The following is a 13,380-nucleotide window of genomic DNA, read 5'->3' as shown; positions in this document are numbered from 1 at the left end:
GTTGTGGGTAGGGTGTGGCCTGAGAGATTGTAGTGATGAATATGCCCACTAGCACAGTTCTGCACTGTCTGGGTTGTGCAGCCGAGCATTTATTCCCTAGCAACCAAAAGGCAAGGGAAAAAGTCTTCCACTGCACTGTACCATGGCTCCCTTTGGTTTCATAAAGCCAGCAGTCTGACTCTCCATTGCCCTACACAGCCACAAGTGACACAAAAATTTGCAGTGCTGCAAGGTCCCTTTCTGTCACAAACACCAAATCAACTTGACAGTGTTTCTTTAAGGGACATTTTAACCTACAGTATGTTCATTTTAATGCATTAAAGTGTGTTTGATTTTGGTCTGAAGAACAGTCCCAGCAAGGCTTTTGCTAAAGGCAAGCACTGCTTCTCTAATGAATTGTTTTAAGCAGCAGGTATTTCTATTTATTCTGGCATCAAATAAAAACCCGCCCTGGAATATACAGAAACATTCAACACGAACCACTATGGAAAATGTTTTTAATGTGAGAACTCCTTTTCTTTTCCACTCACAGCAAACCAGCTAGTCTTTTCCCTTTCCTTGGGGATTAATTCTCTGTTGTGACACTGTTAGGGGACTGGAATCAATATTACATAGGGAAGAAGATTTAAATGAACAGTACAGAGTACAGGCAGGACCGACCAGAACTGTTACTTGCTGGGGACAAGAGGCCACCTGACTGCGCAAGCAAATGGCCAAGGAAAAGGTAAAAATGTGCAGTCCTTTATTCAGGTGTTTTACATGGAATAAAAAAAAGGATGAAATCTACTTGGAGTTGTAGACCAAGTGTCTCATTTGCAAAACCTGGGCATATTTTGAAACTTTATTATGGTAAACTCCTAAGAAGAAAGCAGGGTGTAGCTACAAAGGGAGGAAAATTGTCTAATAGCACCATAACATGCAGCTCTCTCTGGTAGCCCTTTTCATCCATAGCTCTCTAAACACTTCTGAAAGAAGGAAAGGACTAAGATATGAACACACTGGTACAGCAGAAGGATATCATCTGTGCAGTCACCCAGCAGCACAGTGGCAAAACCAAAACCCGATTTCCCCATTCACATAGCAGTGTTTGGAAGACTCAAGAAAAAGAACAGAAATTATGGAAGGGTTTATAATCTTCAGGACTCTCAGTAAATTATCTTTGAGCCCTTTAATTAAAGGCAGCCAGGAGATGGGAATGTTTTTCACAAAATATTGATTCACTTGTGGAAACAGTCTGGAAAACTATGTTTCTCAATCACCTCTGCTCTGATGCTCAGTTTTCTCCAGGCAGCTATTCCTTCAACTAAACCTGCCCATCTGCAGTATATACACTACACTCTGTTTCTTTTCCCCGACATCAGGCCACAGAAAAGCACATGTGACTGCAGCAGAGGTAAAGACATTTTTAACCAGGGCAATTTAAGGATATTTAAGACACATTCTCATTTTCCATTTCCCAATTCCACACTGCCCCCACTTTTATTATTAGCTGAATACAGGGAAGCTTCAGCTTGGATCTGGGGTAACATGTACACTGAGGAATCAAGGCCAAGCTTTGCCTTGAAATATGCAGGATCATTCCTAACTAACCGTAAAGCTGCTTATTTGGCACTAGCAGTGGAAATATTGAACGAAAGGGGCATTCTCAATCTGCTTATGTCACAGAAAGGTTGGATTCTGACAACGTGCAAGGCTCCAAGCTGCAGCCTGATATTAATAGCTAGACATTAAACTCTCAATTTGGCTGGCTTAGAGGCAGCTCAATTGGAACAAAGATTTTTCTGCAGGAAACGGCAGATCTGGTTAGAGTCACATCACGAGAGATGAGTCTGAAGCAGCAGCAGACTGCAAACTTTGACTGGTGTGTGACAAGGTTGTGTCGCACAAAACCAACCTTCCCTGCTCCAATTGCAGAGTGTGTCGGAGGTCCCACCACTGAGGCTGTTGAAACACAGTCGTTACAGATGTAGTGCACACAGGCATATTGTTTTCCTTCCGTCTACCTCCTTTTGAATTCATTCGTTCTTAGGGCTGACTTACACAACCAAGCAGGGCAATAAGCATTAACAAAGTATTTCTTAAACAAATGTGGTTCTGTTTCTTGACGCAGCCAGTGGGGTATCACCCCACAAAGACATACCTACATATTTTCACCATTTTTGAGCTTGTTTCAGCCATTATGTAACCTTCCACACTACCTTGGCAGCTAGGCCAAGAAAATTTGAACGAAGTCCCCAGAGCAACTGGTTTCAGTGAGGGGCCCCTGCCAGAATACAAATACAAACCTCCTGCTGCTGTTTTCTCTCTGTGTCTGCATGGCAGGCAAAGATTCCAGACAGGTTTTTCAATATGGATCTTTTTGAGCACAAATGAACACCTCTTATAAGCTATTTAAACTTCATAATCCCACTTCCGAACAACAGCTGGGCCTCAATACTTCCACCAGGGAAAGTTTTGCTTCCATATTTCTCACAGTGTAAAGAAAATCAAGGCAGTGTCACTAAAAAACCTGGTACCTACAGCGCTCTGAGTCCTCTTATTTCAGTACACATAATCTAATAGATTCTTTATAGTCTCTTAAACATGACTAAGCAACATTAGATTCTGGACCTGTATTGCATCATATACACTATATATCACACTGCTTTATATGAGAACTTCTTAAGCTGTGCAATCTCCTATAGCTTTGCACTCAAAATCCTCATTTCACGAAGGTAGACAAAAGCATTCAGAATGTAAGTAAGCGACTTGCCAAACGTCACATAATGAGTCAATGCCAGAGCTGGGAATAGAAATCAGGAGTCTAGAGTCCAGATTCTCTGCCTTATATAGAGCAGTAGGCTCAGTGTCCTAGTTCAGGAGAGTGCCTGCTTACCAGAAGGATGTTTCTTCCTTTACAGGATGGCAGTGTATCATATCGCAATGGCCAGCTTCATCCATAAGCAGGTTTAAAAACATATATGCATCTGCTGAGACCATGTTCTTCATATATTAAAGCAAAGTATAAGACAAGAAATGAAAGCAAGTTGCTGTTCTAGAGAACTTTGGGAGTGTTATAACCTCAGCATCACTGTCAAGACCAAATGCAACATCACTCTTTGGACTAGCTTTTTGCTTTCGCAGGCAGTCTTGCTGATTTGGAGGGGACTATCTGGGAGCTGGAGTGAGGAATAGGAATCTGACAACAACAGAGATGTCTCAAACATCAACAGAATTCTTCATAAGCCAGTATGGTACACCAACGGGCATCCGCCTACTTTGACTGTTGCACTCCTATTAAGTTCAAGTAAATGCCATGCTGCACTGCTACTTACATAACCCATATAGATATACAGAGTATGGAACAGTGGCTATTAAAAACATACTTCTCTACAACTGACACCTATTTTTCCCTATTCTGACTAAGGAGGAAAACGAGAATGTTAAAACTTAGCACTACCAACACTAACCACTTTCTCAAACCAGTTGCATGGCACGCAAGTACATTCCTTAATTTATCCTTCCTCTGCTGGGAACTGTCAGTGCTAGGTTAACGGTTGGACTAGATGATCTTCAGGGTCCTTTCCAACCTAGATGATTCTGTGATTCTGTGCTGTCACACATATGCAAATGACACACCAAGGCCAAATTCCCTTCTGGTCTAACATCTGTAATATGAATGGATTACATATGGGCTAAATTTCGTCAATAAAGAAAAATTACATAGTTATATTACTGATACAATACCTTTGGCAGAGAAAGAAGAATGAAGCTAATACAGTGCTATATCCATCCACAGGAGGCAGAGACAATGATCATAAGTAAAATAAATTAGAAGTATATGATATATCTAAGGCATCAGACACATAATTATCAGATACTATCCTATGGATTTAGAACACATGTAAGAACTCAAACATGAAATATCTGTTTTATGGATAGGAATCCCTCAAAATCCAGCATCCCAATTTCATACTGCACCATTGCCTTACCTCTTAGCACGCTGATGACCAGAGGAATTGGTTATCTTCTTCAGGCTCTACCTCCAGTCACTAAGCATAAGAAGTATTTCACAAGGCAGGGACAGAAGACATATCGTAGTGTGGTATAAACTTGGGTGGTCTTCCTTCAGATGACACCCCTACCAGAATAGTTCCTCATTTATAGTTTTGAAGAAAGCTTTCAAAATATGCTGCCAGTGTATACAACACAGAGATAAGGGCTTAAATTGCAGATAATCTGAAACAACTGCAGTAACTCACCAATTTGGGTACAGACAATAATGCTTGAAAATGGGTGTTATCAAAATATTTACTTATTTCAACAGTATTTAAGAAAAGATGGTATCATATGATGGAGGATTTCATCTGTACTCAGGGATAAGGCACAGCGCCTCTGGGTTCAGACAGCAGAAACAGTGGGGCATAGAAAATGTGTAAGTGAAGACACTAATACTTTGCTGCCACATAATGAAACTGTCAGGGGAGGCAGAAGAAAAAATAGGATTGAAGAGAGCAAAGAAGCCAGACTGGTTTTGTCCCAGGAACATTCACCTTCTAAATATCTTGGAAAAACTATGCTGGCAAGAGTAACAAATGAGTCTAATCTTTACTGCGCTGATCTTCCACTTTCTCCACTGCAGCCACAGCCTGCAGCAAGTCGCAGCACAAGAACTTGGGTATTGTAAGAACAGAAGTCATAAAAATATTTCCTTAGTCATGCTGTCTATGGTAATGTTATTCCCTGAATAGAGACCTTCAACAGTACTGTCTTTAAAAATGCAAAGAGCTCTGACCTTAGTCAGCATGTGTCTTCCATCAGCATCTCTTGATTTTTTATTTTTATTTTTTTTTAACCTCAGTATCGTATCTTACCACAGCCATCTCCAGGTACAGGTAGACAGTATAAAAACCTTCCCCAGTGGAAGTGTGTTTGCCATTGGACACAGAATAAATGCATTGTGAGGGATTCTGACTGCAAAGAAAACTTGGATGTAGAGGCCAGCCCTTACTCATGTTTGAAAAGAAAATGTATGTATTTTTCAGCTCTGTATTTCCTCCTTTCACTTGATCAGTCTCCACAACAGAGAGATGGAAGGACCTGCATTCTGAGATGAGACTTCTGTAGGTAGTTTCGGAGCTCCTGCTGAAGGCACTTTCCCCCATGCTCTTCTTCACCCATTACTGGCAGCTCAGCAACCCCTAGTCTGCAAGTGTCTCTCTCAACACTGACGTGCAAGATCAGCTGAAAATCAGGATCCATTCCAAGTTTACACAGAATGTAGGATAAGGGGCCACTTGACTTTGAGGCAAGTCTAAAAAATCATGCAATCATCATAGAGAGGACGTTGAGCTATGCACCCAAACACTGCTCCTACTGTGGCGATTAAAAAAAATACCAAGAGAACAGATACAGTGAAGGTTACTGCTACCTAAGTTAAATAAATAAATAAATAAACAAAGTATTTAATGTGTAGGATGTAAGAACCCTGTGTATCCAGAGTTTGGATAAGATTAAGGGCAGTTAGGAAGTAGGAGGAGTAGGAGGCAGAAAAGAAGATTTAACTTGGCTTTCCTACAATGAGGTATTCTTCTCCGGTGTCTGAGTGCCAGCTTGATCTGGGAGTGTTACACAGGTTCTTACAATTGGAAATGCATCCATTAGTTTGCAAATTCTTGTTTAAGGCGAGAGCGCACTAAAAGGAGCGTTACAGAGACACACCAAAAGACAGTTTCTTAATTTCCAATTATCTACTTCTACATATGCTCCAAAGAAGTAGAAATACTTCAGATTACTTCCTGAACTCAGACACCTCCAGTGCTTAGAAGAGGTTAATATTTAATGGCATATTTATAGTTTAGACCCTGCTCAAGTAACCTGTATTTGCATCACAGAGGTATACAGAATAGCAAAAGCAACAATACAGCAAACCAAAGAATGAAAGATTGCCCAGAACACTCCTCTTAGCCTGGAGCTGGCTATCAAAATACTCTCCCCTACTTCTTTGACTTACCCACAGTGTCACAAGGCTCATCTTTGTGTACGCAGAAATCTGTCCTAGAAAGAAAAACAGAACAGAAGTGAAATATATCCTGTGCCTCCAGACTTCAGGCTAGGAAAACGCAGTGATGCGTGACTCACATATCATGGGTGTTGAGGTTTGGGGTTTTTTTAAAACTGCTGTGCAGTCTACACAATGACAACACAGACAGCAGCGCTGATTGCTACTGCAAGATTACAAACAATTATGTGAATCAGCTCCATATACTGCAGTCCAATTTAACAGACTTAAGATCTAGCACGTAAAAGAGTACTGCCTCATGCTGTGACATCAGGCTTCTGAAGCAACTGGATTAAAACCGAACCTCTTGTTTTCACAAGAGAACTGCAACAAAAAGGAGCAGACACCCTGTGATGCTACAGCACCATCAAAAGTGGGAGGAGGAGGTAGGTGGGGACACTGCCTGGAAATGCAGAACTGATCATATATACCCAGAAATTTGCAGTTCTTCGCTTTTTTTCTTCTCCACTAGAATAGAAAAGGACAAGGAAGAAGCAGCACTAAACAGAGGAAGACAGATGTGGACAAGGAAGAAGGGATTTTCAGGATTTGCCAGGTAACAGCTAGGTGAATTGTCTTCAGCTAAATTTATTACACTCAGATTTGCTATTTTATGATTTGAATCCAACACAGAGGTTCAAGAGACTTCATTTGGTCTCTGTTATTCCCCCACATCTCATCCAGTCTCTCCAGATCTCATCAAGGCAGGAAGAGATACTACATATGCCACTGGCACCCACAAATCAACCAGGGATCCACAGAGCTGTATTAAACAGAAACAGAATAAAAATCCTTGAAGCTCACCATCTAAGTGATGACACTTCATGTGAGAAGATGTTGTAAATGAGATTGCTCATGACAGAAAAACAAGTGTGGGAGGAAAAATATTTTATAATTAAATTAATGGTTTGAATAAATTTCAATAAGCACTTAGACCTAAACTTTTAGGAGCTATCTTCACCAGACCTGCTTTGCAGTGCAATCTGCTATGAAGAGGAGCTGGAGAAAAGCATCACATGTGCTAAAACATTTCAGAAGTTCCTTAACCCAAGGGAAGCTGAGGAACCATAATCTCTATCATTATGGCTTTCCTCACCCTGTGGGGAGGCTAGTGAGAGAATCGTATTAGTACATTTGGAGTGTGTCATTTGAAATGCCTGAGTCCTCAGTGGGATTCTGAGTTTAAGAGTTTGGCAGGGGGAAGATTAAAAATACTTAGAGAAAGATAATACTTAAGAGAATACTTAGAGAAAGATAAATACTTAGAAAAAGAAAATACTTAGAGAAAGATAAAAATAGAGAAAGAATAAAAATACTTTTTTCTTGAAGAAAAATATGAAACTAGGGTTTATAGGAAAAGGGATTTAAGGCCCAGGACTGTGGCAGATGAACCCAAATCCCTCACAACAAACTCCTTTGAAAGTCACAAATCAAGTTGTCAAGGGCTTGGAATGAGAGAAACAACAGCTTTTACCAGCTCTTGTTAAGCAGACATTGAAAACTAACCGTGCTTCGATGCAGAAAAACCATAACCACCACTAAAGTGTTAAAAAAATCAGATAGGAACAAAACAAGATCAGAAGCTATGACCACACACCGGCCCCAGCTTTCATTTTTCACCGCAGCCTTACTGCGTCTCGACACCTTGGCATTCCAGACTAACGGCAGTATCCTGACGGAGCTGGCACAAGCACGCCTGCTTGAGTTCCCAGAGCCAACTTGACGGAGGTTTATTTAAGGACTTATTATGTTACATAAACTGGTAAATCAAACAGATGCTTTTCTTGTGACAACAGATAGCTGAACTATTAGTAGATGGCAGGAGGCCATTGCTAGGAAAGCATCTCTCTTCAGGGGCTGGCCAGCTCTGCAAATAAAGCACAGCAATTTTGCTCCTTGCACTCTGTTCTGCACTGAAAGGTGTCTGGCACTTTCAGGCAGCTCCCTGGAGAAATTAGCACCATGCCATGAAATGAGGGGTCTCGTAAATGATCCAGCACAACTTGCAGACTCTCCTACAGAGGTAGAACAACCCTTGTCTGTAAAGAGAGTGCTGTGATGCTGTCTGGTCAGGGAAGGACTTGAAATAGGTCAGGAAGAACTGAACACAGCTGCCCAATTCACTGCATGCAGGCCTGCAAGGATGAAACCTCCTCAACCCATCTTTTAAACTGTCATAAACACAAGTCCAAGAGACACCATCCTTCTATTCAAAGATTGTGTACCAAAATGCTAGGCTTTAAATCATCCGGACCTACTGTAAACATTTTACCCCAAAACTCTGTGGCCAAACAGAAAAGCACATCCAAACCTTTAGTCACAAATGAACTTGGTGGGTCTCAGTCTTCTTCCAAAGGCAAGCAGCCACCCCATTACAAAACCTATATACTGAAACTCCTACAGACCTTACCTGGCAATCAGAGGGGAGCCAAAGACTGAAAAGGCATTAAGAAAGATCTACCTCACCTGTGGATCAGTCACACCAGTGAGGTAAGAGGGCCCCATCATGGCACTGAAACTGATCTGCTTTTAAAAAGGTTTCAACCACAGGTCTCTGGCACATTTTTGAGCTTGACTGCATCCGTATTTTTGAAGTGAGAGCTTGACACAAATGATACTACAGTGGTACTCCAAGAATATCTTAAGAGACCTCTGCACATGCAATGAATATTATCATAGAGACATAGTTTTGTTAGCAGAATCTTTTCTAGAGCAATACTGGAATAAAAGTCTTACTCCAGGAGCTGCAGTTCAAATCCAAGATCTGACCTTATCACACCAAGTTTTGGATAATACACTGAAATCACACGCTGTATCTGTGAATCAATTTTACTCTTCACTTCTAGCCACTGGCTGAATCAAGCAGGACGTGTGTTCTCATCTTCTAGGGACCTGTGAAATTCTCAGCCATTATCACTGTGGTACTGTGCAGAGGGTTTCTATTAGCGGACAAACAATTCTTCTAAAAAAAAAATGACAACAAGTCAGTTGTTTTGTTCAATAAAATAGCCAGAAGAGCTCAGAACTCCTCCTACAGTCATTCTTCCATCTGGCTCACATGAACTGGAAAAAAATACCTAACTGTACTAAGCTAAATTCTGCAATTCAAGTCCTTCCTGTACGAAAGGACAGTAGTTGAACTGTGCAACATGAATAAGAGGTATTCTATTTGATGGCCACTTCCCAGCATCCTTCAAATGACATCTTTTGACCAGTTTAACCCTGCAGGGTCATAAAGCTAAAGGACAGAGGAAACTGGTACCGTCAAAAACCTGCCAAAATAAAGTTTCCACACCCCTGTATACATTTAGTAGCACTATACACCCAGTTTCTTTGATGCACATTGAATTGCTTCATTTGCCCATTTAATAGGAAGGCAAAGGGCTGGAGAAATGTGGAAGGGAGGAGCAGGCTGCAAATGGAATAACTACACCAGTATGTCACAAAAATCCCAAATCTCTGCTTAATGACAGCTCTGAATTCTGGTCCTATCAGTGTTGTGTCATTCTTTGCTCTGTTATCACATCACCCATCATCTAAAAAGTGACCCAAACACCTACAGCCAGGAGAGAACACCAGTATGTCTGAAGATTTCCTAGGCAATGCAAAAGACAGAAGATCAAGGGGGGGAATGTGTTTCAAATGAGACATGCTTCTAGGATCACTAAGATACAGATTCTGCAGACAGAAGTTATTCTGGTCAGCTGCCCAATAAAATATGAAGTACATTATCCATAGATGCCAGAGATCTGAACTTCTGCAAGTCCAAAACCAGAATTTGAACAAGAAAAGTCTGATGATTATAGAGACCACAACACTATACTCAGACCTTCAGGGCTATAACAGATTATTCCCACCGTCTCATTTATTTACTGAACTGTACAACGGTACATCTTATTTCACAGACACAGTATGCTTCTCACCTGGAACTCAATCAGTTGGATACTATTAAAATTCCACTGGAGGCGTATTTGCCACCTAGGTAATCTACTTTTGCATACAAATGAGTATATGGGGAACATCAGTTAGAGGTGAAGTTTCAAAAGGCAAGCATGGCTTGGTGTTTCAAATGAACACAGCCAGATTGGAACCAGAGGGATTTCTTCAGAGGCTGACCCCAAAGAATCTTTTTTCTAGTCCTAAAGCAGCTGCAGCTGCTGAAAATTCAGCTTCTGCTTTTTCTGGCGCTATTGCTTGTGCTGGACATGCTGTTGCTCCCATATCCTCTACCACTGGTCCATCTGTACAGTCTGGGGAGGGTCCAGGGACACACACACACACACTTCCAAAGCCAAGAGCAGAAAACCTCATTTCCCTGATGCAGGAATCGGGCTGCTGGGCCAGAAGTCTTCCAAGCAATGCGGCATCCTCTATGCAGCAGAAGCAGGATGGGTTAAGGATGACAAGATACAGCAAGAAGGAAGGAAAAAGGCTACAAGTACACACTGCTGGCCTATCAAACAGGAAAAATGCTGCTCTTATGCACAGCAATGTGCTCCCTGGCCTGAGCTTACTCATAAAATCTGAATCTAGTTTCTAACCCAACCAAACCTGTACTTCTCCAGCTATTCTGACTGCAAAATCCTGCAAATCTACTGAACAATTCTTCCTACAAATTCTTTCTACAATTCTTCCTCAAATGCCTGAGTCCAACTCATTTAGCCTGACATTATGCATTCAATTTTATAAGCTGCAAAGAGACTGCACAGATGAAATGCTCTGCTCATTCCCTCCGCCCTGTGCTTAGAGCACATCAGAAGAGATTCTGTATGCCTCACTTGTCATGCAGGACAACTGGATGCCCAGATGAGTTTAACAAAAATGTTAGTTATTTATTTAGGCCCTGATCCAATGAAGCACATGCTTAACTATAACCAGGATGTGCAGCCCATTGACTTCAAAGGAACTATTCACCCTGTCTAAAATGTTAAGTATCTGCTTAAGTGCTTGGTCGGACTACGCTGAATACAGAGGAGAGAGAAGAATTTGGGGGAACTGCTCACATGTCTGTGAAGGTGCATTCTTAGGAACTTTGCTGGCCCCATGCCCTGCTCGCCAGCTACTTTACTGAACACTCACCAAAATGCCATGAACAGTTTGCTATGTGACTATTAACACAACAGATTATTACAATCAGAATGGCAGTTTATGCAAAAACATGTATTTCTACTTACATTGTTGGCACAGAAAAGAAGGTGAAAGAGGTAATACTGAACTGCAGTACAGACATTTCCTGTCTCAGACTGGAGAAGAAGGGGGTAGGAAGTAGTGTTTTCCTAGCACATACAGCATCCACCTTACGCTATATTTTTGTGCTCACTTTAATTATTCAGCGATCATTTCTATAACAATGCCTTCTTCATTTACATCTTAAAGTATGTGATCGACTTAAAAGACCATGGATTTGCTACTCAGAATTTATGGTAACTGTGAGGAACATAGGACTTGCATTGTACAGTGAGGTTGAGCTCAGGTAGTAAAATTAGAGGAAAAAAGACTACTGGTTAGTAGGGCCAACACCCTTTTGCTTTATCTGGGCCATACCCTGATGTGTTTGATACACCAATAGGTGCAGGGCTGCAGGCTGCAAGGAATTTTGCTCAAGTATTCATATACAGATTATTTAATGCAGCCCTTTTCAAACGTACAAATTAAGAATGACACCCCTCCTCTATCACAGTTGTGATAGAAGAGGGGTGTTAAAGTGGTTATTTCCTAGGGCAAGAGAGAGAAAATTAATTTCGTTTATGGTATTCATCTTTCACTTCCTTTAGGAGATAAGTCCCTCACCACCTCCCCACTACTGACACACTGTCTGCTCCTCTCAGGCTCTTCAAATGATTCATACCTAATTACACACAGAACACTTGTTCCCAGCTGCGTTCTCAATTCCACAGCTTCTTTCTGCTAGGCAGAAGGGCTTATGCTCCAGAACCTCACTTATTTTTTCCACTTATACAGCTGGTGTGAGAAAAAAGTATCAACTGTGCTGCAGCCTTGTCTTGCCTGTATCCTGACTACGACATACTATAGTGACCATATAACAACGCCCTCGTTCAAGAGGAGAGATGCTTTTGCATGACCTTGTTAAGTGTATGCAGAAACAAGACAAATCATCTGAGGCATCTGAACAGCATGTAGTTTTCTTAATTCCTGCTAGACCAGATAACCCCATCACTGACTATGGGCCATTATCAGTAAACTGATAAACCAGACTTTACTATACCTGGTCACAAAAACAGCAGCATCCACGGGAGGGGTGTCATCCCTCGCGCCAGGAACCTGGTTGTTACCAAGGTATTTTGCCCCACCATATTCTTCATTTTGCCATTGACAAAAGCTCTCCAGAGACCTCTCTCCATGGTGCCCAATAGACAACTTTGCCTTTTGGGGAAAAAAAAAAAAAAGAGATACAAAAGAAGGAGTATCAGTTGTAGTCTTTATGCAAAGAGTTAGACCTCTGATGAAAAATCAGAGGCTCAAAGATAGAGACATGGGAGAACGAAAAGTGCAAAACCAGCTTCATGTGAGGAGGTGAACTGGAGACTTTGGAATCCACACTGACTTCTGTCATTTGATCTACAGAACAAACTCCATCAGCTGGCAGCAGTCATAAGCTTCTAATACAGCACTACATTCAAAAGTCTCCTAAGGCTGGAAGTTATGTATTTGCTATCAGAGCCATATAATTCTTAATCTTTGCAACAGTTAACTCCCGAGACTGGTTCACAACTATAAGCAGGCAAAGATTTACCAGGAAGGATAATAAAAGGACTGTACCTCCTTTCACTCCCACAGCCCCCAATATTTTCCACCTTCGATACTGCCTGGTGAAGTGTGGCAGGCACTACTTACAATTTGTCACCATGGCCAGACATGCCCCACTTCCCCCTCCCACCCCAGCACAGGGATCTCGCTCTGCCCCTGAGACTCCCACAGAACGATTACAGCAGCAGGGTAAAAATGAGTTAGAACTCACAGGACGGTTGCGAAGCAGCACTAGTTTGGTCACTCGAATGCTGACTTTAATTCCAAGACTTTGATGTTGAAACATGTTGTACACCTGTCAAAATGCAAAGAAAACATCCACAGTATATCAGTAACAATATCAAGACCTAGTAATAGTTAAAGGAACTAATTGTGACTAATTTAGACATTTGTCCTTCAAGAAACTGACCCAAAACAAGCCCAAATGGGTTGTGCTACTACACTCAATAAAATAATTTTTAAGAGCTACTGTGTTACCACTCTAACAGTTCCACATACTACAGTGTAGCTAAAACACTTGCAAAACCAGAGTATGTTTGCTCCTACTGTACAGCACTGGGCTTCACCACCTG

The 13,380-nt window shown here is 41.4% G+C and overlaps 1 protein-coding gene across 1 annotated transcript in view; it reads right to left on the bottom strand.

Annotated features, from left to right (window-relative positions):
• ADAMTS17 (ADAM metallopeptidase with thrombospondin type 1 motif 17) overlaps window positions 1-13,380 on the bottom strand; it is a 192,710-nt gene that overhangs the window by 140,742 nt on the left and 38,588 nt on the right. The window contains exons 5-7 of the mRNA XM_074880340.1: window positions 13,020-13,103; window positions 12,267-12,424; window positions 5,993-6,036 (exon numbers count right to left, since the gene is read on the bottom strand). Coding sequence (XP_074736441.1) covers window positions 5,993-6,036; window positions 12,267-12,424; window positions 13,020-13,103 — 286 coding nt within the window. The remainder of the gene's footprint in view (window positions 1-5,992; window positions 6,037-12,266; window positions 12,425-13,019; window positions 13,104-13,380) is intronic.

This window comes from Strix uralensis, chromosome 11 (assembly GCF_047716275.1).
Source record: "Strix uralensis isolate ZFMK-TIS-50842 chromosome 11, bStrUra1, whole genome shotgun sequence".
Classification (NCBI taxonomy): Eukaryota; Metazoa; Chordata; class Aves; order Strigiformes; family Strigidae; genus Strix; species Strix uralensis.
This window is presented reverse-complemented; position numbering and strand designations above follow the sequence as displayed.